The sequence below is a fragment of the Cuculus canorus genome, chromosome 24, assembly GCF_017976375.1.
Source record: "Cuculus canorus isolate bCucCan1 chromosome 24, bCucCan1.pri, whole genome shotgun sequence".
NCBI classification, from domain to species: domain Eukaryota; kingdom Metazoa; phylum Chordata; class Aves; order Cuculiformes; family Cuculidae; genus Cuculus; species Cuculus canorus.
Window position 1 is genome coordinate 3,570,110 of NC_071424.1, and position 28,000 is coordinate 3,598,109.

Consider the following 28,000-nt stretch of genomic DNA (forward strand, 5'->3'; position numbering starts at 1 on the left):
AGGGGGCGGGGCCGAGCCGTTGGGGCGTCTCGCGCTGGGTGACAGCTCGCGCGTGCTGGTGATGGCGGTAAATAAAGGGGATTGTGGGGGGGGGGAAGAGGCTGGAAGCCCCCTTGAACACGGAGGGTGGGGGGGAGGACACCCCATGTGAGGAGGGGGACGAGTGGTCCTGAGTGCCCCCTTCCCTCCCACTGCGGTTTGGGGGGGGGCACCGACTCCCCCCCCCCCTTTCCTGCCCCCTCCATCTTCCCCCCTTCTCGGTGGTTGCAGCCTTTGTCTGAGGGAGGGAGGGAGGAACTTTGGCTTTGTTGAAGAGCAGGGTCCCCCCCTTCGGGTACTGGGGTCCTTAGTGAGGAGGGGGTTAAACAGAGCCGGGGGGGCACCTCAACACCCTCCCCCCCCCATATCTCCCCCCTCATTGCTGTGTTGGGGGTGGGGGGTGAGGGTGCCTCAACGCCCCCCAGTCCTCCCCCAGTGCTGTGTTTGAGGGAGAGGGCACCTCAATCCCCTCTGACCCCCCCCTTAGTGTTGTGCTGGGGGGGACGGGGGTGCCTCAGTGTCCCCTGACCCCCCCCCCCCCCCCCATTGCTGTGTTTGGGGGAGAGGGGGCATCGACCCGCCCGACCCTGTGCTGTGTTTGGGGGTGGGGAGGTGCCACAACACCCCACCCGACCTCCTCCCTCATTGCTGTGTTTGGGGGGCACCTGAAGCCCCCTGACACCCCTCTCTCATTGCTGTATTTGGGGGGTGAGGGTGCCTCAACCCCCTCAATCCTCCCCCAGTGCTGTGTTTGGGGAGGGGGCAAGAAAATGAGGGAAATCACTGCTAATTTCTATTTATTCAGCAAAAAAAAAAGAAGCTGTGCAGTTTGTGTTTTACCCGGTAAAGAGGAGAAGTTGGTTAGAAGGGACTGAGGGCATCTTGGGTTGGGGTCTCTCCATCGCTGGCGTTGCCTCAAGGAGCCCTGCAGGCTTTAAAATCCTGTTTTCAGCACGGTTAGGAGCAGAACGGGTGGAAGGGGGTTTTTTTTGTCCCCTCCTGTGGATGCTGGGATCACTGAAGAGAATAACTGCTTGCTGCTACAAACAGGAGTCGGTGTTAGGAAAGCTGCGAATTTGAGGAAATGCGCTTGCTAATCATGTTACTTGCGCTTGTACGTAGGGAAAACAGCATAATCTGTGTGTCAGAACAGCTCCTGATCTCCAGGTACAGCCGGCGGGGGAATATTGCCAAGTGTGATGAAAGCACCCGGTTGTTTTGAAATATATAAGGGAGGAGAAAAAGTGTCTCTGCTTTTCAGGGCTACACTTTTAATCCGGGAAAGATGCTTGAAGTCACCGAGCATGTCTCATGTGAAATCTTGCAAGGTTTAGTCCTTTCATGTAGTGCTGCTTTGGAGAAGATGCTCAGTGGAAGCTGAGGAGCGCACGGTGAGCGGTGTGAAAGGCGTTGCTGATTCCCCAGCCCAGGCAAAACTCTAATTGACTTCGGCGGGAGCTTCTCCTGAAGTCATGTGAATCGCTGTCGTGCAAAAGCAAGGCAAAAAGTAGGGAGCAGATTAAAAGGGATGGTAGGGAGGTGGGACTGGAAACAAAAATAAGGTGTTGGGGAAGGGAAACAACGGGGCTGTTGGAGAGGAATGGATCTGAGCTGCTGCTCGAGAAGAGGAAACACGTGGATGGGGTGTGAGAATGAGGAGAGAGGAGGCTGAGAACAAGTAAATCGGTGGAATTGTGAATATCAAAACTCTCTGTGGGTGTGAGCACTGTGGATTAAACTCGCCCTTGGATTGAACAAGTGTCAGATTAACAGAAGGGGTTGAAGTTGCACTGTGTCCATAGCAGCAGAGGATCCAGTGCTGTTTGTGTTGCTCTGCCTTTTGCAGCTGCATTTGGGGGCTGCTGTTGTTTAATGATTGTCAGATACTGTTGGTATGATGTTAAAAACAAAGAGGAGAGAGCAACAAAAGCATTTGCAGTTGTTTTTAATTGCTTTGAACGTACTCTAGGCTCAAATATTTGAAAATTGTGTGCCAAACAGGAGCAGCATTTGATGTCTCTGAACTAGGTGTGCTTTCAAACAAGAGGCTGCAAACGGTAAACACTTGTTTATTTTTGCCCTAATCTTTCTTCCTATTAATCTGAGTTGAGTTCAAGTGAAAAGGGCGTTTTGAAGTTGGCAGCTTTTCAGGTCTGGAATGGTTCTTGGTCTTGTGCAAGTTCTGTTTGCTACAAAGAATTTTGCTTATTCAGGAGCAGGGCTTAACAATAGTCACATATGCAACGGTTTATAGGGTGTTACAGAGAGTAAGTCAGAATTGGGGATTTATTTAGCTGTTGTATGTCCAAAGATCGTTAGTAAAGAATCCGTCACTGCAGTTCCTGCAGAGATTCAGGCTGCATGTGGTACAGAGCCCTGCGGTTGACAAGACACGTTGGAGGCCTGTAACGATGGAGAAATTGTGAATAAACCTCATGCGCTGCAGCTTGCAAAATGAAACAGCTCTTGGTTGGAGTGGTATTTGGATTGGTAAGCTCGAAGGGAACGGCAAAGCCTCTCTCGTGTGTTGTACTGTTAATCGTCAGAATGTTGCTGATGAAAAAAGGAAAAGGGCATAGTTAGCTCTGTGCATCGCCTCTGCGTCGGGTGTGAAAGCCTGGAGTGCGGTTTCTTGCTGCAGTGGATTTCTTGCAACTAATTGTAATCCTGCGACTGGTGATGGCTTTTTCACAGCTCTCTATCCACAGTAGACACTGCAGGTTGTTTTCATAAGCTAAAACGCACTTACTTGTTAATTGGGCTTCTTAGAAGTAGTTATTGTTTTGTCTCAGCACCCAAGGATGAGTGACAAGAAGCACTTTCTCTAAGTGGCAAAAGTAGTATCAAATACTGAATGTGTCTTTTAAAATCGTGGTTTTATTTGCCTTTTTTTTTTTTCTTTCTTTAGCTGTTTCATACTGAAATCTCTTAGGACTTCTGCTGGCACTCATAAAGTGAGATTTAGTGTTTTCTCAGCCCTTAGAAACTGCTAGCAGATAGATTTGGAATAGCTAGCAAAGGGAAATACTGCAAAATGTAGTTTCTCTCTTACAAGGGTACATGCGAGTTCTTTTGCGTGTGTTTTTTGCTTTGGGCAAGTGTGAAGGGGGTTCTGAAGTTGACCTCAGCTCTGAGTGAAAACAAACCTGAGGTTTTTGGTTTGAAATCATTTGTTAGAAATTAATAGAGAGATCCTAAGATAAGATATTTGAGACTGCAACAATTCAGATTAAGGGGCAAAAGAAAGATGGGGTGGCCCTGGTGATAGGACATGCTCCGAAAGATTCCCCCAATCCTTTATTTTCTGTGCATGAATCCTCTCCAGTGGATGAGAGATACTGGAAGCTTCTCACTTTGTTTAACAGCCTTTGTGGTTTTCACCTTGAATATTTTGTTGGGGGCTGGTTTTATTGTTTGGGGAGCAAAACCTTCGGATATGTTCTTGTCTCAGCAGCCTGTTGTTAATTGCTCCTATCTAAACACTTCACATGTCCTCAGAAATGATTGGGCTGTTGAATTGATGCCCCCCTCCTATTACGTTGGTGAGTTGAAGTCCACCCTCGTTAGCATGTAACCCTTAACGAGTCATCACTTTGGTGTGGACTAAGTGAATTCAACAAATTGCTTCACAGGAACCACTACCATTTTAAGATCTGATTTATAGATCTGAGTGTCGGGGCTGTTCGTTACCTCGCTGTGCATGTGGATGCTAACGCTCTCCACTTTTGTGCTGTTGAATTACAGCCCCAGCACACAGGCTTCATCGCGTAATGGGCAGCAGAGCGACGGAGCAGCTATAATGCCACCGAAACAAAAAAAGATTCAAGTGGGAGTGAGGGGAGATAAGGTAAAAATGGAGGAGGAGATTCCGCCCTTTTGGCAGTGTTGTAGAGAAATGATTTCTAAGGTAGCCTAAAGCTTTTTATTTGTATATTGGCCGTAACTCCTACCACAGGGTAGGGAGGGAAATGCAAATTAAAATGCACACTCTGTTACACTGCGTCCTGCTGGTTTTGGAGGGGAAAAAAGCCTTTTTACTGCAGTGTTGGGGAGTGAGTCAATACCTTTAGTGTATATGAGGTGGGTAGAAACTAAATAAATGTGGCTACTTTGAGCTAAGTGTTGTTAATTAGCTTTTTGCTTACAAGGTGATAGAGAGCACACATTAACTGTTACAGCCCCAATGCCTTACTAAGATCAGTGTGAAATCTCTCGGGAAATGACAAACTTGTTGGGGCATACCTTGAGATTTTTTACAGAAGACTTGCTAGGTAAGTTGCATTAATTAGCTAATTATAATGTAATTCACTGGGATGTCTGTCCTTGTAAGAACTTTGCTAAGAAAACAGAAGGAAAATAAAGGCTGCTCTGAGGAGCAGAAGCATTTTTTAGCCTGTACTCATCCCTCCTGATGGCGTGCATGCTTGCTTTCTGGGGTTTCACTGCCTGCGCTGTGTAATTTAGCTGTGTTTTCAAATGAAGACAGAAATCTGGAATCTGCGGCTCTGACAGCTCAAAGTTAGCGTGAGTGCATCTGAAATGTCTTGTCTAAAACGTCAGTCATGACCAGTGTACTCTTTTGAAAGAAAAATCCTGACTCACGAGATGCGTTTTTGATGTTTTGTAGTTTTGCTAACTGAAATGCACTTCAGCCACGGCGAGAACCGCACACTCAAACCTAGGAATCCCTGCAGAAGGCTGGAATTGCTAAATAACACGCTCCATTTAAAAGAAAATAATCGTTTGATTTATTATAGCACACATCAGTGTGTTGTCTGTATCACGAAAACTTATACACTCAACCTCTAACTAAGAGTACTGACACAGAAACGTTTTTCTCCCCTCTGGGTGAAGCCAGGGGTGGGTTTGAAAGAACCGCTTTAATGGAGAAAAGCTTTAGTGCATTTATGTTCTTTTCAGGCTTTTCAGTCAAACCATGGAAGATCAAGTCAAGAGTTATGGGCCACAGCTGTGTTTCTCCTTTGAGACCTCCTATAGGACATCAGCTGAGCTGATTAAGGAATGGTGACCACAGCCCCCTTCCCTTATTCACTCTGAAAGGCAAATCCGTCCACTTGATTGAGAAGCATCGCCTTGCAACCATATTTTCCCATTCACTTTCAGTGGGCGGCTTAGATTCGATTAAGAAATACTGTCCGAGAATTACATTCTGTTCTCTCTCATGCTCTGAAAAGCTTCTGCAGACAATTCAAGGTTTTGAACTCTAAATGAGAACGGTGCGGACTCGGGGTCTTTGCAGCCTGGCTAGATTGGTGTGCAGATGAAGGCATAAGTAGCTTTTAGCTGGAAATACTAAAAGAGTATCCTAAGAGGGGCAGTCAATGCTGGCTTGTGTTTCTGTACTGCTGCGGCTTTGTTCCCTGCTTTCCTGGGAGGGATCAGTGTCTCTAAGCCTGACTCCATTCCAGTGAGTTTGTGACAGATGTGCTTTTTCTTCAAACAGCAAAACTGTATTTTATAGTAAATCCTTTCTGTCTTTTGGTGCGATTGGACCTGGTTCATCTCCTGCCTGGTGCTACCTTTACCCGCTAATTTTAGATTGTTTAGAATTCCACATCATGTTGTGTATTAAATGTGCTTCAGCTGAATAACAAGTGCCTAGTGTATTAAGAAAATGATAGAGATTTGTGGCTGCCTTCTAGTGTGAGTGTTATCTGTATAAATATTGAACTGTTGCTATCAGGACAAATAATTCCTTCGTACGCTAAACTTCAGCGAATGTAGTCTGGCAAGAACAACCCTGCAGATCTGTGTAATTTAGTTGAATGAGGAGCTAACATATTTTTTGAGTCATTAGGGTATGCATTTTTGTTCACTGTGGGGTTTTCATGTTTAACAATAGCTTGTGGGTTTTCTGGGTGGGGAGAGAGGTCTGAGGGGTCCAGAGGAGGCCACGAAGATGATCCAAGGGCTGGAGCACCTCCCATATGAGGACAGGCTGAGACAGTTGGGGTTGTTCCGCCTGGAGAAGGAGAGGGCTGCAGGGAGACCTTAGAGCAGCTTCCAGTGCTGAAAGGGGCTGCAGGAAAACTGGGGAGGGGCTCTTGATCAGGGAGTGCAGGGACAGGACTTCTAGATCTTGGCGAAGGACTGAGATATTTGTAAGTATGGGGAAAGACTGCTCCTTGCTTTCCTTACCTGTGCTGCCGAAGGGAATGTCAGGAGGAGGGAGATGTTGGAAAGGTGACTTTTTAGATAACCTGCTCAGTGGCTGCTTCTACATTCCTTGTTGGCATCTGGTGAGAGCGTTTGCTGATAGTATGATAGATTTGGGGGTCCTATTTGGACTATTTCATGTAAAAACAAGCCACATTTAAATGTGTGCTTGGTGTCCTCAGTAGGGAGGAGTCGTGAGCTGGTGGCTCTACGGGAGAGCTTCGCTGCCCGTCTTCGTAGGAGTGGTTGTGTCTTCTGCAGCAGAGAAGTGTGCCAGGAGCAGAAGCACCACGACGGGTACAAAGGAGCAGGTTGATTGGCATGGCTATTTCTCTCCAAGGAGAACAAAACTTGTTTTATGTGCTTGAGAACCACACAAACATTAAAAAAAAGTTTTAATTTTAAAGACGAGTAATCTAGACTTAAAATAGTGTTAATTATTCTGAAAAAAAGATCCGTGTAAAACTCTGCTGTTCTTTTTTTTTCTAAAGTTAAATCAGCCAACTGTTTATTCACTGGATTGTGAGAAAGAGCCTTTAGCTTGGTTTTAATGATGTTTAATCATTCTTTCAAAAATACAAAGGAGGTACTAAGAGCTGTTCAGCTAAGCTTTAAAGAACTAATAGCTATAACTCAGATTCAAAAGTGATTTAGTTCCAGAGGTAAGTCCATAATCCTACCAGTCATGAGTTAATCTGTTGTCAGACTAAGACTAGAAGCAAATCTATTTAACTAAGAATAGTTAATTCACCTGAATGAGAGCAAGGATGAAGATCCGTTTCACAAGAGTTAGTTTATTTTGAGAAAACATAATATTTGTCACAGAGGCTGAAAACAGCAAAAGTTTTTCAAAAGCAGACACAAAAATTCTACTTTGAAATTCACATTGCTCTTTTTCTGGACTCTTCAGGGTGGTTCGGTAGCAGGACTGCCCAGCTTGGTGATTTGGATGCAGGGAAAATGTGTGTGTCTGTGAATAAGAAAGATAATTCTGTTTATTATAGAATTATAAGGTTTAGGGACAGCTTTTTGAGGCACAGGATTGTGACATCAAATTCACCTCTCCCCCCTTCCTTGTCCTGTTGTCGTTTCATCTCAAGACAAATTGCTGTACTGAACTCTAACCTCTTAGTAGGATAGTTTATTAAAATAGCAGATGCTACAGAATCGGGCCCGAGTTGATCTTTAGTCCTTAAAGAAGATTAACAACCTGATATTTTGCCAGTTGTGTTCCTGTTTCCTACCTCATTCTGTTACGCCGATGTGTTGCGGTGAGGACAAAGATGCTACTCCTGCGATAATGCCTGTAATTTATAGACAAGGATTTCAGCCAGAACAGTTCATAATATGCAAATTAGGAATAATTCCATCAGAAAGGGGGGGTAGAAATATATGTGTGAGCAAGTGAAATTGTTCCTTGGGTACCAGAAATTAGGGGCTCAGACTTTATGTGTCAGTGGCAGGTTAGACCTTTCCTAGATCTACCCTGAAAATACACAGTTTCGTTCATGCGACTTTGGGTCTCCTTTTGTGCAGGAGGGTTTCCTGTATGGATTTTTTTTTTTCCAAGCACAAACCAAGCCGATCAGTTGTCAGAGCAAGAGGACAGGTAAACCTCTGCAATTCTTTGTTGACAAGGAAACGGAGAAAACCTTGTTTGAGCTCCATGGTCCAAGTGAAGGCTGGGTCAGATCGTGTGCTTCTCCCAGACCTGAGGATGCGGAAGCTTGCTCCTGTACAGGGCTATGGGCATGTGTGCGTGCTGTATGATTAAACACTGCTGAGCACCTTGGGCTGTTGCCTGAGTGGTGTTGGTTGGACAAATAAAGAGCCAGAAGTCCTGGCTGCATTTGGATAAATCGGTCGCTGTGAATTACTCCATTTACCAGTTAGCCAGAACACATGGAATGTTTTCTGGCTGCTATTCTGTTTTGCTTGCATAAGGTTTTAAAAGACCTAAGGGTAGTTGATTGGCAAGTGAAAGGAAAGAAAAAAAATGGAGAAGTGTGTTGAAACCCTTCGTTATTTTCCTCTTATGATCCCTGTTCCTCAAACATATTGAAAGCACCTTTCCTGCTTGCTTACATCACAGCAAAATGGGACTGTGGAGCACTGTGCTGATATTTAATACCATTTGCCTCTTCGTTGTGGCTGTGAAGTTAATAAGGCACAGCCTGCTGGGGTTGTCTTGTTCTTTATTGCTGCAGTAGATGGCACTGACATGTTCGTTTGACTGATTGGTTTATGTGTTGTATCAGCTGTGATGTTGGTTTAGATTAGTTAATCGTCTGTCGAAGATTTTGCCAAGATGAATACGAAATAAAATGTGAGAGGAAGAACAGCAGAGGAGTACCCAGAACTTACCAAGTGCTCACTCTCTGGTTTAATCCGTCTTTGTGTCTGTCACAAAGAGATTCGGGAAGAGGCTGCTGCCGAGTACCAGGGCCGTTCCATTGATCTCCGCTGCAGCCGGCAGTTTGGCGTGTGGGAGCAGCACCAAGAACATTCCCCGATGTGGTGGAGCTGAAAAACTTCACCTCCTGCCTATGGCTTTGGCTTTGGTTTGGTTTGTTAAAACTGCATGTCTTTTGGTGTAAAAGTAATCCATTTTTGCAAATGATGGGGGAGTGGAGCAAGGTGCTGCAGATTGAAATGTAACCTGTTCTGACCTTGCTAATGCAGCTTTAAAGCCGTGTCTGATTTTGTTGATGTTGTTGTGACAGCATGTGGAAATTGCGTAGGATTTTCCCTATCCAAGGTTGAATGTGTAGGGTTTAATATTTTCAATATCTACTCACTGAACTACTGCTCTGAACCTCAGTTCAGAGTGTATTGTGGATGTGATGATTGGTGATAGATGTGGTATACACTGAGTGTGAAAAATACTGTTTAAAGAGTGTGATCCAAAGAAAAGGCTTTCTGCATTCTGAAAAATATAGCTTTTTGGCTGGATTGTAGCAGGCCGTGATTAAAAGGAATAACAAGATAGGGGAAAGCAGGGAATGGCTGCTTATCACCTCTATTCCTGCTTTGTTAGGCTGTGCTGAAATATAATGTGGCTCGTTTTATTTGACTTGTACCTTGTTAATTATTCTTAAACTGCGTTGTTCACTGTTGCAACTGACCTGGAATGCGTAAGCACGTACTCTGTCCGTGTGAGCAGGCTCACTAAACTTGGATACTTGCGAACTGGGCAGTGGTAGGAGTGAAAGGAAGCAAAAAGACATCAATTTTGGTGTGAATCGCAACAGTTTGGGATGTGGGGTGTAAAGAACTAGATTTTTCCAACAGTGAAAACTGGTGTTGACTTGGAGTCCGTGATTTTTGCATCCGTTAGAGCTCCCTTGCTGTCTGTACTGGCAGTCTTTTCAGGAGCGATGTCTGGGGGCAAACTGGTAGAAAAGTTTAAAAAAGCCTGTGGCACGTCTGTTTCTGATGGTGTCACAATTACAGAAATAGGATCTGTTGGGAATTCATGGATTCTATAAAGCTGGTTGCTTAACTCATAAAGTGGAATTATAACTTTATATTGGGCAGTTAGCGTCTAATTTCAGACTCTTCTAATGCAAAACATTATTTCGCGTTTGGTTCTGATAATTCAAATTGGATGTGTTTGCCATAGTTGCTTCAGGCTTCGACAGATGTAAGGGCTGGTGGGATTACGGCATCAACTCGTTCCCCTTCAAACCAGTTCAGGAGGACTAGAGGAAATACTGAGAATTGTTTTAATGTGAATGTTTTTAATGTGAATTGTTTGAAAGTGAGTGCCTTTTTTACACACCGTATCTGTATCGTGTTTCCCAGCTTATTAACACTTCAAAAAGCCGAGCCAGAAATAAAACCTCAGAAGCCAATGAAAAGAAAAGGGAAGGGGGGGATTTTATGTGTTGCAATAAATGAAGAAACATTAACTTCCAGAAGGCCGTGAGCTAAGCAGTGTATAGCATTTTAATAATGCTTTTCGCCAGCCAGGGCCATTGTTTAGGAACTTCCCACATTTTAAGGGCTCTGTAGAACGTGTATCTTTCTTTGTTTTTCAGTGACCCAAATGAATAAATAGTATTGGTTTTATTGCCCATTGAAAAGCTGTTCTTAAAGCTACGGTCAGAAGAGGAGAATTGAAGCTGCAGGGAGCTGGAAGCTTTACCTGAGGCTTTAGTTACTTGCTGTTATTCATCTTTTGCACTTAGATGAGAAACAGTGTTCAGGTTGATAAGAATATTCATATCGCATCTTTAAAATAGTTTAAAACCTTCCAAGTTGAAACTTGTGTGGCTGGGGAATTGGAATGGCAACGTAAATACCAGGATGGCGACTTTCTAAGGAGGGCTATACTCAAATGCTTCATGAACTGAAGAATTTCACCTCTTCTTTGCCTTTCCATGATTATTTTCAAGCCATAAACTGCCGGATCCCTTCCTAGCGAATAGTGAACTGTCTCTGTTTTAAGAGGATCTTCATCGGGAAGGAATGTAGAGACACATGCACACTTGCAACTATTTGTTGGCCTGTATAAAGTATGAATTATAGCTCTGGGAGGGCGCAAGCAGTGTGAAGTCTTTTGTTTCAGTCATAAATTTATTCTAACCAAGCAAAAGGCGCTTGGTGATTTTTTCTGACTTCCTAGAGTTTGCCAGCAAGCCTCTCTGGGAGATTCCAAAAAGGCAGAACAAGGTTATTTTATCTGTTCCAGGCATTTCCCCCAGTCCCTATTCCTAAAGCTGGTAACATTTGCCTCAAATCTGGGAAGGGGCTCTTGATCAGGGAATGCAGCTACAGGACAAGAGGAGGGCGATTTTCAGCTGAAAGAGGGGAGATTGAGATGAGATCTTGGGAAAAAATGTTTTCCTTTGAGAGTGGGGAGGCTGTGGTCCAGTGCCCAGAGCAGTGGTGGCTGCCCCATCCCTGGAGGGGTTCAAGGCCAGGTTGGAAGGGGCTTTGAGCAACTTGATCCAGTGGGAGGTGTCCCTGCCCATGGCAGGGGTGGAACTGGATGGGCTTTGAGGTCCCTTCTGACCCAAACCATTCCATGATTCTGTGACTATCTCATATTCCTTTCAGTTTTGATCAGTATACGTGGGTTTCACACTTCAGTTTATGTGAGCCTTTAGATTTAAGTGTGCCAGTCACATCTAAACCAGTCAAAACATTTAAAGTTTTTTCTAAAGTACTCAAAATTCCAGAGTTTTAACTGAAAGAGGGATTTTTGATCCTTACTCTTTCCCTAGGACTTCATGAACACTGAATTCAGCTTTAGCAGTTTGTCTGATCAGCTCTGTGGTTGGATTGTGAACAGATAGCACCTGTAAATGTGTGTTTGGGGTATGTATATATGTAGTATCTCTGCTACGTGTAGCTGCTTGGTATTTGGTAGGTTTTATGGCTGATGCATTATGATAGTGGCATCTTAACATCTCTGAAGGTTTGAGACGTTTCCATCTGTCAGATGATGTAAAACATGAATGAAATGCTTATCCTCTTTCAGTTACCTCCCTACAACTGTGCAGTCTGAGCTTCATAGGGAGTTTGACCAGTTTTTGGGGGTGAATTGGTGTCAGGGGCGGATAGGGGCCCCCTGAAGCCTTATTCTTTTCACTGTGGAGTATGAAATGTTTGAAGCTAATTGCACTCAACCCATCGCAGTGTCTGTGCTCTGCGTTGTACTCTTAAAATCCACCAGCTTTAGCTTCCCAAGATGCTTCAGAGAACCGAGTCCTGCAGAAGTCGTGTTTAGTCCCACTGAGGATGCCAGTGCAGGAAACAGGATTTTTTTTAATCCTCATGCTTTTGAGTGCTTTGAGTTTTTTGGGTTTGTGTTGTTTTATTCTTTTTCTTTGCAATGACTGAATATTCCTTTGAAAACTGATTCCTGAGATTGCAGGTTTGAGCCTAGAGCAAATTTTTACAGCACAGTGTGTGCTCTCAGAAACAGTTTAACATTGACATAGTTATAATTAACTTAAAGGAGTTAATAAAACAGAACTTGCTGTGAAACTTGGCAGGAAAGTCACATTTCCATCAAGCTCCCTTGTGATTATGGCTTGGGAATTGGAACAGTGTGGTGGAGCCAGTTGGGTCCTCCAGCGCCTCTACCCAGCAATGGAAACCAGCTGAAGTCCTGAGCATGGCATGGCTCCTGTAGGACACCGGCTGCCTTCCAAGGTGGATGTTTCAGGATTTGGGCAACTTTGGATTCAGGTACAGGGTTTCTGTCTTTCAAGGCTCCGGCTGGGTGAGGAGGTTGGTGCTCAAGGTGTGCACTGGCCAGGAGGGAGGTGGGATCAGCGACTTCTGCTATCACAGCTCAAGACTTACGTGTTTGTCTGTCTTCTAAATTCTGGTTTATTCATGTATTTGGAGTAGCTATTTAATTAATTGCTTTGCTTGCCTTTTCAAAGAAACACTAAACCTGGAATCATCTGTAACTCTTCCTCCTGTATTTTCCTTTTTCCTTTGTCAGCTGTGTTAATTGCCTGTAACTAACTTGATAGTGTGTCATCCAGGATAGAGGGAATCCAGCAATTGCAGCATATAAAGCTGACAGTTTTCAAGAAAATATGCTTTCAGAATAATTGAAAAAATCTCAGGCTATTGTCACTCTTTGGAGATGCAAATTGAAAGTCTAAAACCAGCAGGGTTCAAACTAGAGGAGTGAAGGGAGAAACCCATTCCTGCCTGGGCAAGCTGATGGGAAGAAATGTTTTTCAGGTGTCCCTGCCTGAGTGTGCTCAGCTTTGAGGTCCCTTCCAACATAGACCATTATATATGATTCTGTTGCTCTCTAGAGAAAGAATCAAAAAGAGCTTCTTTCACATTTTCCTGGATGTTTTGCTTGCTGTAGTTGAGTGAGTAGTTCTGGACTGTGCGGTCACTTTGTAAGGACAGAAGATCCCCGCTCAGATGATGCAGTGGTGACATCCATTCATTCGTGCAGCTACTCCTTTTTGTCTAATGGAATATCAATTTCACAAGTTTTTCTGTTTGAGAAAGTGTCATTGCTTTGGGAAGCCAATACAGGATTTTGCCGTGAGGCTGTACATGGACGGCTTTCACTAGCAGAGGAACGTGAATGTCTGGAGCAGGAAATCTTTTTCACTGTCTTCCATGCAGCTCCGATTACATGATTACAGTAGATATCTGGTTGAATAATTAGTTCCTCACAAATAGGTAGGTTAAAATAATTGGAGGAATAACATTTGTGAGTATTTGTATGCCATTTTTAGATATATAGTCTCTCTGATATCTCCTTAGTTGCACTTTTGAGTATTTGCAGCATGCTAGATGTTCTGCTCTGGAGTTGCAGATAAAAAATTGTTTATTCCGTAAGAGAGCGGAAGGTGCTTGGGTTTTCACACCTAAGACTTTTAAACCTGTTTGATCTAATGCAATGTATTTGTATAGGATCTGTTTTGACAGAAACCAAGAATATCTAAGGACGTTTTTTTCCTACAGTGTTTTAAGACAAAATGAGGTTAAAAAAAAAAAGGCAAATATGCTTTATTTCAAGCAGTTCCAGTTCCCAGTGGCCTGGTGAAATGCTGCTGTGTTTTACTTCTGCCAGTCCCAGGAGAGGGATGAAGGAATGAAAGGGTCATTTGGTCTGAGCTTCCCACCTGTCCTTAAAGGCAATTTCCAGGCTGCAGCTAAAAGAGTTTGTGTCGGTACTTTGGACTCTTATTCGTTCTGGAATCACTGGGTAAATGAAAGCTGCATCTCATTACCGAGGCTAAAAATCCAACACCTTTCCTGATCCCTTAGCTTTTCTTTTTGCTTGGTGCATGTTTGTTTAGGAAAAGAAAGTAGCTGGTGGCAACAGATCCATACAGATGTCTTTAATCAGTTTCCAAATGTGTAACAATGGCACAAAGCAATATAATAAAGTCATGTGTTTGATTTTAACGCTCTTTTAGGGTCAAGAGACAAATTGTTTCTGCTGCGTTTAGTTCTTGGAGCTGTTATATGATCTTGCCATAAGTTTTTCCAGAATGCAAGAAAAGAAAGTAGAGTTTTATTCAGTATTTAAATACTATTAGTGATTTGCAAGGTGAGAATTGTTGAAATGGGCTCTAGGACATTACTGGCAAACCAGAAAGAACTGGCTAAGTGACTGCCCTTATTTTCCTTTTTTTTTCCCTATTATTTTACTTAAGTTTTAACTCACTTTTAGTTGTTTTGCAATGCAGCTCCACACTGCTTCTGGTACCTCTTCTCCCCACAGACCAATTAAGTTGTTCCTCCTGCCCTCTTTTCCTTCCCTCTCCTCTTACCTGCAACAGAAAGGATCTAAGTGGGTAGGAAAGGACAAATATATAGATATTTCTTAAAATGAGATGTCTTATCTCTCTCCACAGTACCTCGAAAGGAGGTTGTAGCGAGGTGGATGCTGGGCTCTTCGCCCAGTAACAAGTGATAGGACAAAAGGAAATAGCCTCAGGTTGCACCAGGGGAGGTTTAGATTGGATATTAGGAACAATTTCTTTACGGACAGAGTGGTTAAGCACTGGCAGAGGCTGTCCAGGGCAGTGAGGGAGTCTCCATCCCTGGAGGGGTTCAAAAAGCTTGAGGCCGTGGTACTTTGTGACGTGGTTTAGCAGGCACGGTGGGGCTGGGCTGATGGTTGGACTGGATGAGCTTAGAGGGCTTTTCCAGCCTTAATGATTCCATGATTCTCCCTTGATGGAAAAAAATTGTAAACCCAAGAAATAAACCCGATGTACAGTAATAGCAGGGAGAAGAGTTCTGTTTGTTTCCATGTCCTTAAAACATGAGGTGTTAATTCTCCATCATTAAACTCTTGTTGCTTATGGCTTGTCCTAGGCTGTCACCTCAACCGCATAACTTGGTGTTCAGTCGTTGCAATATCTTAAACGGCTCCAGCCCTGTAATCATCACAAGGTTGTTTTTTCTCCCCCTTGTGCAACTGTTTACAGGTTCTGACTCATCTTTGTGTTTCCCTTTAATCACAGCTTTGTAGTTCCTCCTGTTGGTCTATTCTTTTTATTCTCACTGGTAGGTTGTGGCGAGCGATTTGTTTACCTATGTAAAAAAGGAACAGATTTTGTTCTTAGTCATGTGCGTGTCTTTCGGTGACTTATTTAGCAGTCTGCCTGCGTGTGGGATGGCGAAGCTGAGCCTGCAGACGCTCCAGCTGCCTGGAGCACATGTACTGCACTACGCGAGAGAGCGAGGTTTAATTCGGTTTTCATGGAAGGGAACAAAACTGTGAGTCAGTAGGAGGCATCTTGAACCTGAAGAAGAAATCCTTGAGCCGGTGTGTGGCACCTGGCGCGGCAGCCAGCGAGTGGAACGTGAGCCCATTGTCGTGAGCGGTGCGGATGCTCTGCCTTGACAGCTCTGATGTGAGGACCACACTGGTGCCAAGAAGGAGGTCTTATTTGAGTGGGTTGGAAATCCTTTACATGCTTTGGGTTAAATAAATGCCATTTATTTCTAATTTGCAGAGCACCCGAATGTATATGGTATTGGGACTTGAATTTGCAAGGGTAGGTACCTAAAGAGAATCAGGTGGGGATATCACTTGGAGTATCAAAGATACTTTTGTGCTGAGAATTACTGAATCAAGGTGTAACAAAGCAGCTTTGTTAACTGACCGACGCTGTTAAATTCGCTTTCCTCTTTCAAACAGGAAATCTTGCTGGCCCACACAGGAAAAGCAGTTGACAAAAGGCTTGTAATTTATATACTGACAGCCTGCTTCATTGTTAAACATGATTCTTTAATGCACTGTATCTGGTGTGATTGATGTCCTTGTAGCCTGTTACCCAGCTGAAACTCACAGCGTATCAGCATCGTTTTTCCTTGGAAATTGAGAATAAATTCAGTGCTCTTTGAAAATCTTTGTGTCCTGAGACCTCACAGAGCTGGTGAGCGGATGCGCTCGGCCCCTGTTTAATCCTTCTCTAGCAAATTGTATTTGCAAGGCCTATTTTTTTGTGGCACGGTACAAATCTCGGATATGCTGGTGGGACTCAAGGGTTAAATTCCCAACGCTGTCGCATATGGCAGTGAGCAGAATCACAGATGTTGATGATACAACATAATTAGTATTCTTTTATGTAAATGAAGGCTGTCAATGTTACCATAGTGTCTATACTCTTTCACGCTGGAATCTCTGCCACTCAGTCTCACCAAGGCTAGACAGGATTATTCCATAATTTTCTGTCAAGCAGAAAAATAAAGAAGAAAGAAGGGGGTGAAAAGGTCAGGGAGAAAGGTGGGAAAGGATGTTTCCAACTTGGAATGAGGAGACCTAATCAGTCCTTTGTTTAGTGTAGGATTTCCAAAAGTCCCTTTCCAGGTCCAGGGATTTGTGAGTGAATGAACGCAGCCCAAAGGAGAGGTGGAGCAGATTTTTTAACTGCTTTAAATAAACAACCTAAGTGGTTATTCAGACACTTCTGAATCACTTGGTGGAGGTGAATTCTGAAGCCGCCACTTGTGCTTTAATCTAAAGTCAGGAAGAGTTAAAGAACAGAGAAGCTTTGATTTTTTTCCTTTGACAGAATCTGTCTTTAGCAGCAGTGTCCCTGGAAAAAGATAGGAATTGAGGTAAATCTGCTTAATTTGGGGACCAGTAAAAATATGTTTCCTTAGCCTGATCAGATGGGTTTCTGCATACCAGTCGAAGCAACTGTTCAATACCTGTCTTATAGCTTTGGGAAACTGTGCCGTGGCCTTCGTTGTGTTAAACTTTGCCCCTTGTAAAATGCATTTTTTAACTAAGTATTCTGTATGCCAGACCCAACCCTCTCTGTGACGTCAGTAACCACTTTGTGCAGGTCATTGCTGTCCCTCCTAGTGCTGCTTTGTACAACACTGAAGTGCTGTAGTTGTGGATGCGTAAGCAAGTTAAATTAGTCTTTCTTGGACTATAATAACAGATATGTTATTACAGTCTTTCCTGCCTTTGGCACAACGCAGGGGTTTCCTATTTTTCTTTCCTCTCTAGTTCTTATTTTGGTCCCCTTCACACTTGACAACTATTCATTACTTCATTTTTATTGTTTGAAAAATCATCTAGGAATGAAATATAATTCAGGACAGATTTTTTTTTCCCTTATTCCCCATCTCCTCCCGCCTTCTTTCACCGAGTTATCGAAGCAGCCAAAACTGAATTGATTGCAGGAGGTGCACGGTCTTCCTCAGTTATTTTTTCACTCAGATTTTTTTTTCTCTGCCATATGTTGGGTCATCCACTACAAAAGACTTACGAGGAAGATGCTGCACACAATCAACAGATTTATAGAAGAGGAGGCTCTGGGGAGACCCTAGAGCAGCTTCCAGTACTGAAAGGGGCTCCAGGAAAGCTGGGGAGGGGCTCTGGATCAGGGAGTGCATGGAGAGGACATGGGGAATGGTTTTCAGATGAAAGAGGGGAGATTGAGGTGAGATTTTAGGAAGAAATGCTTTCCTGTGAGGGTGGGGAAGCCCTGCCCAGGTTGCTCAGAGAAGGAGGTTGCCCCTCCCTGGAGGTGTTCAAGGCCAGGTTGGATGGGGCTTGGAGCCCCTGATCCAGTGGGAGGTGTCCCTGCCCATGGCAGGGGGTGGGACTGGATGGGCTTTCAGGTCCCTTCCAACCCAAACCATTCTATGATTCTGTGATTGAAGTATCTGGGTTCCTACGTGCATTCATGCTTTGACTTCCAGCTAATTCTGTTCTCTGTAATAAATGTGTTCTCTGCTGTAGCTCTTGCACTGAGGAGATTAATCGTGCTCACAAGCAGCCCTGCCAGCATTCGTAGTTTGTTTATGTGCATCACAAGAATATTCTCTTTCTAGGGCTTTGAAGCTGTGCTGGCTTACAATTAAGACTTACGTAGTAATTAAATTCTCGAAGAACCGCTAAGACTCCTGGCTGAAATGGGGATGTTCCACGCCTGGGATGCTGCGTCGCGGAGGAGAGGATGTTTAAACATGACCCCGTGAGTAGTGCGTGTGAGTGAGTGAGTCTGGGCTCTGTTTCTACGCCACAGTCTCTTTCATTTGGATCAGAGCGTTGGAGGGACTGTACAGAAGAAACCACAGCACTGGTGTTTAGTTGTGCTCTTTGTAGAGCTGAGTATCTTATAAAACACATGGATGAAGGATGTGGAAAGAAACCTTTTTGCACCTTCCAGTTCTAGTGTCCCTGCTTTGATTTTCCTTCATTTACGGTATGGTAATTTAGTAAATCAGTTGCTTTTCCTGTTTGTGTGCTCACACACACACACACACACACACACACACACACATGTTCCTTTAGTTTACCATAACGTGGTGTTATGCATTATTTTTTTCCCCTGGTGATTATTCTTTTTTAAACCCTGAAACATTTGGGAGGCTGAGGGAAATCAGGGAATTTGAGGCTAGAATGCAAAGCCTGACTTGCAAATGCTCTGGTTATGGCAATTATCTCATATTTTTGTGGCTTCTGCGAGAAGTTGGTAACCTCAGTCGAGTTCCTTATGACATGCATTCCAATTCCAAATTCATTTTGCATGTATCAATTTCAAGAGGGCAGCTAAAGATCAAATGTGTGTGTGGACTGAATTAATCTTTTTCTCCTTGGAAGCGAGCCATTCCGGTTGGGTAAGGCATGCTGGCAGCTGTCTGCACCCTCCTTAGTAGACAGACAGTTTTATTCTGTAGACCTTGTCAATCCAATATCTTTCTCTGGTACTAAAAACCACTTTTAAAAAACACTGCGTGCAGAAATAATGTAGTCGGGTGAAGGAAACTGCAGTTGGGATTGGCAAGATGCGATATGAGTGTTTTTATTGGTCTTTCTAGTTGGTAAAAAGAGATCATTTTAAATGTCTATAGTGGCTCTAAGATCCTCTTCTTTCTTTTTCTGCCCTCTAAGGTCAAAGCAGCGAAGACTTCTGTAAGAGATGGATAGATGCAAACATGTTGGGCGGCTACGACTCGCCCAGGACCACTCTATCCTGAATCCCCAGAAGTGGCATTGCGTGGACTGCCAGACAACTGAATCTATCTGGGCTTGTCTAAAGTGCTCCCACGTCGCCTGCGGGAGGTACATCGAGGAGCATGCACTTAAACACTTTGAAGAAACCAGGCACCCGTTGGCAATGGAAGTTAATGATCTGTACGTCTTTTGTTACCTTTGTGAAGATTATGTCTTGAATGATAACCCAGAGGGTGATTTGAAATTGCTGAGAAGTTCTCTGTCAGCAATTAGAAGTCAAAAACATGATCCGTCAACAAGAAGTGGGAGGACATTGCGATCAATGGCTTTGGGAGAGGACGTGTGCAGCCATCAAAAGAGCCCTCAGGGACAATCTCAGATGCTTACAGCTCTCTGGCACAGGCGCCAATCCTTGCTTGCGAAGGCACTGCGGACGTGGTTTGGTAAGAGCTCTAGAGGCCAGCTAAAATTAAAAGAAAAGAAACAAATGGAGGAGTTGGAGAAAAAGAAGGAGGCAGCTAGACAGCGGCGGCAGGAGATGAAGAGGCAACTCCTGGAGGAGCTGGCAAACACTCCTCCGAGGAAGAGCGCGAGGCTGTTGTCTCACGTGCACAGGGAGAACTTGATCCCAAGGAAATTCAGGGAGGTAGCGACCGCTTCCCCTACCTCAAGGCAGATGCAGAGCAGCAGATTCAAACAGTTTTATTCCATCCGGCGTAAGCCTCTGATGACTCCTGGGGTAACGGGTCTAAGGAACCTGGGAAACACATGTTATATGAATTCTATTCTGCAAGTGCTAAGTCACCTCCAGAAATTTAGAGAATGTTTTTTGACACTTGATCTCTGTGAAACAGAAGAACTCTTAGCCAAAACTGTGAATGGGAAGTCTAGGATGCCTGGCAAATTGGCAAATGGGTCTGCTGCTAATGAGTCAGGGAAGACTGACAAAGTGGGATCATATGGCACACAAAGCTTGCCAGCTGGCTTAAATAGTGGCTCCTCGATAAGCAGGAGTTTAGAACTCATACAGCCCAAGGAACCGAGTTCAAAGCACATCTCCCTCTGCCATGAATTGCACACCCTCTTCAGAGTGATGTGGTCTGGCAAGTGGGCGCTCGTGTCGCCCTTTGCCATGCTGCACTCTGTGTGGAGCCTGATCCCAGCGTTTCGAGGTTACGATCAGCAGGACGCTCAGGAATTTCTCTGCGAGTTGTTGGATAAAGTACAGCAGGAGCTAGAGTCGGAAGGAACGAAGCACAGGATCCTCATCCCTTTCTCACAGAGGAAGCTCACCAAGCAGGTCCTGAAGGTGGTGAACACCATTTTTCATGGGCAGTTGCTTAGTCAGGTATGCGCAGAAATCAATTGGAGCCATTCGTACAAGGGAGCAAAGGTTCTGTTTCTTGAGGAGCCACCAGATACACAAGAGGAATTGCTTAGGAGTGTCTACTGAGAAAGAAATCTGTTGGGTTGCTGTGCAGGTTGTCAGTGCTTTCGATACTTGTCATGTGTGTTGTAAATTCAGTTGACTTTTGTCACTTCAGAATGAAATCTGCACAAGTACAGAAGTTCTGAGCCCTTGGTTTTAAGAACTTACTTTGTTTTTAAAGTGTCTTTGTAATTTGTTTTGTCTCTGCTGGTTTTTTTTTCCGTGGCTCTAAAGAATATGATGAAGGACAGAGAGGGCAGAATAAGCTGTCTTGTGACAATGGCTTTTTTGCAGGCATTTGAAATTCATCTTGTGGTACCTTTCATGTGTGTCTGTAGGAGCTGGAAGTGCTTATCGTGGTGCTCAGTCTTTGTGCCATTCCCTTGTCTGGAGTGTGTTGCTCCCCACAAGGCAGACCCTGAGAGCCCAGTGCATTTTGAAAGTTCACAACTACATTTGTTTTCCAGGAGAAATGAAATGTGTGCATCACTTGACACTCGAGGGTTTGCAGGATCAGACCACAAGGTGTATTTTGTGTGTGTGCTCTCGTTACTATTTATATCGTCCTTCTCAGTGCCAGTTCCACTAAGCTTACCACTTGTAAGAACTGACATGCATGTTAAAGATTAAAAGGTGTATTTTTTCAAGTTAAAGCTTTTGACTTTTCAGGGAAAAGTTGCTTGAAGTTTGGTTCATTTGAATTACCTCTGCGGTGCGTGAACTTGTGGGCTTAACTAAGTGTTCTGTGTTGAGTTGTGTCTCTGGGCTCTGACTGATGGTGTGTTGTGGCTCGGGGCAATGTTCTAGATTCAGTGCTGGGGCTGTTAACAGCGTGAGGATGTTCACAGATCCTGGGGCCTACATGAAAGCTGAGAAGGGGCTTTTGGTCAGGGAGTGCAGGTACAGGATGAGGGGGAATGGTTTCCAGCTGAAAGAGGGGGAGATTGAGGTGAGATCTTAGGAAGAAATGTTTTCTTGTGACGGTGGAGAGGCCCTGGCCCAGGTTGCCCAGAGCAGTGGTGACTGCCCCATCCCCGGAGGGGTTCAAGGCCAGGTTGGATGGGGCTTGGAGCCCCTGATCCAGTGGGAGGTGTCCCTGCCCGTGGCAGGGTTGGGACTGGATGGGCTTTGAGGGCCCTTCCAACTCAAACCATTCTATGATTCTATGGTTCTGTGATCAGTGCCATCTGTCTGTTACTCTGATGCACTATAAATAAACTTGCCAAGCTATTTATTCCACTTATATAACTCTGGTGTACATGTACTGTATTTCAAACCCCTCTACGCACAGAATTCCTTCCTTACCTGCTTAGCTACGAATCCATCTTGAAGTTACTGGTGACTTCAGTGGATGAAGCTACCAGACTGCTAAGTTGGAAGCTGATTTTTGGTAGGTGGTTCTTAAGATTAACAGAGTCTGACCAGACCTTTCTGCTTCTGTTACCTCCTCATGTTGTCACTTTCTGCTTCTGAGTTTAATTGAAAACTTTCTGCTGTTCTTATTCATAATACTCTGGGATAACATAAGGAAACAAATCCACCTGAAATTTGTCTTTTCATTGATAATTTTTATACAGTGAGCATATGAAACATTGAAGGAATTAAACACTTTGAAATAGAGAAGGAAAGCAGAGAAACCATGCAAGGAAGATGATGTGCCAACATATACTTATTGTAGTAGAAAACAGGTCCAAGGTGCTGCTACCCAGCTGTGAGTTGGTATGATACCTGTAATGAGTTTATTTGAGGAAGCGACTCCCATAAAGGTGAATATTGTCTCAATTTTTTATGGGAATTGAGAGAGTCATTTAAATTATGTGCTCGAGATAAGACAGCTTTCAGACTGGAAATAAGCAGCGTTTCTCTTGACTTGGAAATTGTCTTTCTGCCTGTGGAACTGCACTGCCTTTAGACATAACCTGGCTGTTTGGATGTGAATGTAAATGCCTGTAGGTGTACAAACTCATAACTTCATTTGTGTATACACATTTCCTTCCCAGGTAACCTGCATAACATGCAACTACAAATCCAACACCGTTGAGCCCTTCTGGGATCTTTCCCTGGAATTCCCCGAGCGCTATCACTCTATCGAGAAAGGGATTGTCCCTGTTAACCAGACAGAGTGCATGCTGACAGAGATGTTAGCCAAATTCACTGAGACCGAAGCTCTGGAAGGGAGGATATATGCATGCGACCAGTGCAACAGTAAGTCAGATCCTGCTGCTGTCTTTGCCACCAGAAATACCATCTACTTTTCTGAGTGAGGTTTCAGATGCATATTTTGTGTGTCTGAAAACATGTATTGTGGCCTCTATGCATAGGAAAACTGTGTTGTTCTTTACTGCTCGTGCTGTTTTGTTTCCTCCTGTCAGTAGCTTCTGCTCCTTTGGGCACCAGTTTGGATCTGATGTGACTTTTCTCTCGTTTCTGCCACTCAGCACCGCAGTTTGGTAAGGGTTTAATACAACCCTGTTCAGAACTGCTCTTGCTGCTTGTGTTGGAGTAGAAGGCAACTTGAGGAATTTTTGAGGGGAGAAAGTGCTTGGATTAGAGATAAAAGAAGGATCATATCTCCTATGTTTTGTTCATCCCTGCATGGCAAGAAAGCTTTGTAACAAGTGATCTACGTGAGGTCTGTTACAAAAAAACCTGAGACTGTGCCTGTAACACCTTCTATTGAACAAAGTAAGAAAATCAGCTACGATCACCTTCACATTCCCTTCTGAGCTGACACATGGCTGCATATCATGCTGCCAGTGCCAATGCTGTTCCGCAGATCAGTTTCTGAAAGGCTAGTGAGGATTTCTGTGGGTTTTGCTTTCCCATTTTCCACCAACGGAAAAAATGGGCTCCTTTGAGCACTGACTGGATCTTTGGTAAGAACACAGCGGTGTTGTTATGAGCTAAAAACTGCTTTGCAGACAAAGCACTGTGCGCTGGTACAGTGTCTTGATGTGAACTCACTGTTTACTTTTACCCATCGGCATTTTCCAACCAAGGGTAAGGAAACGTCTCTATTTGAACACACATCCACTTGCTGACCGCAGCAATCGGGCTGAGCCTTGTCACACTGTGCCAGGTCAGAACATCTTCTATAACCATCTCTCTGTCTCTCCCCTCCCACTCTTAGATCCCAAGCTATAGGGTTAGTCTCGGGTTTTTGTGTGTTAGACCTCGTATGGTGCTTGTTCTTGATTGAATCCTTCAGCTAGAAATTACAAACGCAGAGTTCTCAAGGTCTGCTGCTGGGTTAGAGTTTCAATCTCTCTGTAGGCATTTTGTCAAGAAGCAATGAACTGACATTATTCTGGGAGTCTCAGGTTAATGTATGACCTGTTACATGAATGCCCAGGTTTTGCTGCGCTCAGCTAGAAGATGACTTCTGCTTTCCTGTAGTAAGGTCGTTATATGCCTGAAAATAATTTTAGCTTCGTGCTTCATGCAGCTCAGATACTCTGATAAGCTGGATTTGAAATCTCATGCAGGTATTTGTGTCAAATGTTCATTCCCTTGGGAGGAAAATGCCAATAATTTGACTTCCATTGCAACTAAATGTCTGAAGTAACAAGTATTTGTAGAGATCTGTTACCAAACATCCTCACAAAGCATTGAGAGGTAATCCTTGACTAGATTTTCTTGAAACAAAGCCAAATATAATTTGGATAGATTCTGGTTCACAGAAGATGTTCACAAAGTGTCGACACGGATGAGTGCAGCTTCATCTTAACTCCATTTTCTTTGATTCTTTATGAAAGCCTGAATTTTAACAGTTACTTCCAAGTTAAATGGCTAAGGAAATGAACCAGCTGAAAAAAAGTCAGGGCAAGGACTGTGTCTGGGTGCCAGAACTATTGGGGGCAGTGCCTGTCAGCCGTGCTGGAGGAGGAGCAGCCCATCTGTTCCAAACTGATGCAGTGAGGTGCAGAAATATAATTAACAGGTACATTTCTTATTGGAAGCCCTGAAAGCCACCTGCCTTCCTCCTGGTGTAGTCATATGTTCAGTGTCTTGGGAAGAGTAATGGCTGCGAACAGAAACCTTTTTTCCTTTTCTCCAGTTTCGTTTTGGCAGTTGTTTCACATTTTCGGGCAGGCAGAAATCCTGCCAGATTTGGAACCTTGCTGAAAGTGTTTTCTCCTAACTTGTATTAATGTTCTTGAGCTGGTGAATCTCGCTACTACAAACTTTGAAGTAGTGCTGTAATAAGTAGTATTTTAACAGAATATGGTGTCAAATAGTATTATTTATACGCTAGTAATGCACCTCTTGAAACTGCTACAGTCTGAGATACCTTTGGCCATAACTCTTAATATTTCTGACATTTCTCAGAGTAAAATATCAGCAGGAGCAGCTTGAGGGTGATAACTGATTGTGTGATGATGAGCGTCACAGAAGTGCAAAAGCTTGAGTATTTTTCAACGTGTGAGCTTTGATCCTGGAGAAGTTCCTGCTCTGCAGGAGAATTAATAAACATTTACTTGCACGTCCATCCTAAGTGCATAGAAGCTTGACTGCTGCTGCTGGAAGAAAGTTCAGCATGTGCTCTTTTCCCCTTCTGAAAATTAATTGCACCTTAACTATCTTTGCCTTGATTTGGGGTTTTGGTTTTTTTTTTTGGTAGGCAAACGGCGGAAGTCTTCTCCTAAACCTCTAGTTCTGAGTGAAGCTAAAAAGCAGTTAATGATCTACAGACTACCTCAGGTCCTCCGGCTGCACCTTAAACGATTCAGGTGAGTGGGGCGCACTGCCTGCTGTCTGGCAAGTGACTTCCCTTTGTCTGCTTGGAAAGAATCGATTAGTGCGGGCCCATAACCTCTCCCTTTCTGGTAAATGCTGGTGTGTTAGCATTTTACCCAAACTAGCTATGATGCCCTGTCAGACCACTGCTGTCTGTAGCATGTTTTCTACTCAGAACACAATGCAATGTTTTGTAAATACTAATACTTATTTCTTTGAGTCGGAACAGTATTTGACCGAGTTTGCAGACAGCTCAAAGCAGTGGCTGTGAAATGAATGAACTGATTCCAGTGAGGCCCTGGCCCAGGTTGCCCAGAGCAGTGGTGGCTGCCCCATCCCTGGAGGGGTTCCAGGCCAGGTTGGATGGGACTTGGAGCCCCTGATCCAGTGGGAGGTGTCCCTGCCCGTGGCAGGGGGTGGGACTGGGTGGGCTTTGAGTTCCCTTCCAACCCAAACCGTTCCATGCTTCTATGATAAGGTGATTGATCTGTTGAAACTGGAAGCCTCTGTTAGTTAAATGCCAGTATTGTGTATTTATGGGTTGAATGAAACATAGCAGACCAAGTTCAAAATGTTATGAAAAGTTTCTAAAATGGTTAGCACAGCCAGATGAGGTGTCTGGGGTTGTGTTTATATAGCTAAGTGTTTTAAATGCTGTTTGGCTGTCACAGTAGGTATTTGACCGTTGCAAATCTCAAGAATACCCTAACAAATAACAAATGGGCATAGAGGAACAAATCAGCAGTAAGCAAAAGATGGCTGTAGTAAGTGTTTGGGTGAAAAAAGAAGAAAAAAACACTATGATACCTACTTGACTCCAGCACACAAAGCTCTTCAGAGTTGTTTGGCAGCGGCCACTGCTGTGTGCATCTTCCCACAGCCCTGTACCGCTGTCGAGATGCAGAATCCTGAGTCTTTGATTCATGCCCTTGTGTTTGCAGGTGGTCTGAACGTAATCACCGTGAGAAGATTGGGGTCCATGTCCTCTTTGACCAGGTATTAAACATGGAACCTTACTGCTGCAGGGACTCTCTCTCCTCTCTTGACAAAGAGACCTTTGTCTATGACCTCTCCGCTGTGGTGATGCATCACGGGAAAGGGTTTGGCTCAGGACACTACACAGCATATTGCTACAACACAGAGGGAGGTGCGTGTGCCTTGTTACGGGGGAAACAACTCCCAGAAACTCATGTTTTCTTCCACAGACGTAGTGCGTTGTAAAGCTTTGAGATCAAAAGTTGTTTGAAATCAAGTTCCCTTACGTTCGATAGTTTGTTTCCCAGAATGTATTGCTAGTAGCATGTTTTCTTTTTTCTTGTTATTGCATAAAGCCCCAGATTGCTGCTCTTTGCTTTGCGGCCCTTTGGGATGCCTTTTATTGCTTGCTGTTACCAGCATGAATGCCTCATTTTCCCATGCGATGTAACTCTGTGGAGCTGCTCCAGCTGGGTGTCTTTTCTCAGTATCCTTGGAATGATGAGATAAACAGAAAGTGTTTTGAAATCGGACAGGAACTCTTCATGAATAACATCCGTAGAGGTTTTGTGAATTTCCAGCAGTCTCTTTCTGCAGCTGAATGAGTATTGACTCTGCCTTCTGACTTGTGGAGAAAGAGGGACAAATTTGCTGTCTCCGGGGAATTCTTATTTCCCTAATTGAGTCTTTGGGCTATGACATACAGTTGGTTAAGTTATAATTTGGTTTTTCTAAACTCTCTTAACAGCAGAGAAATGATCAAAATGTTTTCTAGATTAGAAACACTTTTCCAAAGCCTGTGGGGGAAAAGGCAGAGATGCCTTTTCTCTTCCATAGCCCTTTTTCTCTGTGGATGTTTCCTATGAACAGTTCCAAAATGCATTTGGAAGGAGTTCTGCCTCCCTTACTAATGTCCTCGTTCTCACTTTCATTCCTAGGTTTTTGGGTCCACTGCAATGACTCCAAACTGAATGTATGTAGCGTGGAGGAGGTGTGCAAAACCCAGGCCTACATTCTTTTTTACACTCAAAGAACAGTGCAGGACAAAGCAAGAATCTCAGAAAAACAACTCCAAGCTCAGGTGCCATCCAAAAATAGCGATAAGGACAGAAGATTGACATTCCCATGATGGGGAGCTCTGCAACTCAGTCAACAGTCTCCGTTGTTTTCAGAACCATTGGTGTTCACATCTTTCCTCTTTGTAGGAAAAAAGGCTCACTGCAGGAAGGGGATCAGATCCTGATGTTTGCTGCCCAGGGTCTGGAAAAGCCTATCGAGCTGTACAATTCTGACACGTAAGATTGTAGTCAGTTTTGGTTTTGAAGCATCTTGGTGTTAAAATATGCTCACAAAAGGAAATGAGAAAGTTCGATGCTGTGTATCATTCATCTCATATCAAAAGGAATTGTGTAAGGCACGTAACAAATGAGCACAACCAGGAAATAGAAGCGTTCAGGTGGCTTTAAAAGCCATCAGTCCCTAGTCATGCTGATAAAACTCCAGCAGGAACAGGTATAGTACTCTTCTCTTTAACTGCCATTCAGTTTTCCAGGGCTTGAATCACCCAGGTATTTATGAACGGTTGTGGGACAGATGGAGTTGACTGCCCTAGGGGCCATTCTTGCTGGAGAAATGTTTAATATTCTCCTACTAGAGAAAATAATCCCCCAGGCCTCAGCTCTCTCGGTGGTACCACTTTTATTCCCATCAGTTGAGGG

The 28,000-nt window shown here is 44.0% G+C and overlaps 1 protein-coding gene and 1 long non-coding RNA gene across 6 annotated transcripts; one reads left to right on the top strand and one right to left on the bottom strand.

Moving 5' to 3' along the window:
* Positions 1-23: 23 nt before the first annotated feature.
* USP49 (ubiquitin specific peptidase 49) lies at positions 24-27,998 on the top strand. 5 transcript variants are annotated; one of them, XM_054087695.1, is made up of 8 exons: positions 12,229-12,414; positions 15,316-15,615; positions 18,016-18,158; positions 19,079-20,489; positions 22,571-22,775; positions 25,192-25,300; positions 26,249-26,454; positions 27,221-27,998. In XM_054087695.1, the coding sequence occupies exons 4-8, from the start codon at positions 19,107-19,109 to the stop codon at positions 27,409-27,411; spliced, it is 2,094 nt and encodes a 697-aa protein (XP_053943670.1). In that variant the 5' UTR covers positions 12,229-12,414; positions 15,316-15,615; positions 18,016-18,158; positions 19,079-19,106; the 3' UTR covers positions 27,412-27,998. The 5 variants fall into 5 exon arrangements, with proteins under 5 accessions (XP_053943668.1, XP_053943673.1, XP_053943672.1 ...); XM_054087693.1 differs by lacking the exons at positions 12,229-12,414; positions 15,316-15,615 and adding an exon at positions 24-67; XM_054087698.1 differs by lacking the exons at positions 12,229-12,414; positions 15,316-15,615 and adding an exon at positions 24-67 and having other exon boundaries at positions 26,249-26,303; positions 27,221-27,392.
* Positions 7,122-8,623, bottom strand: LOC128854420 (uncharacterized). The gene is made up of 3 exons (XR_008453507.1): positions 8,581-8,623; positions 7,461-7,520; positions 7,122-7,186 (listed from the first exon to the last, which is right to left on the bottom strand). It is a non-coding gene; the product is annotated as an uncharacterized LOC128854420 (long non-coding RNA).
* Positions 27,999-28,000: the final 2 nt, after the last annotated feature.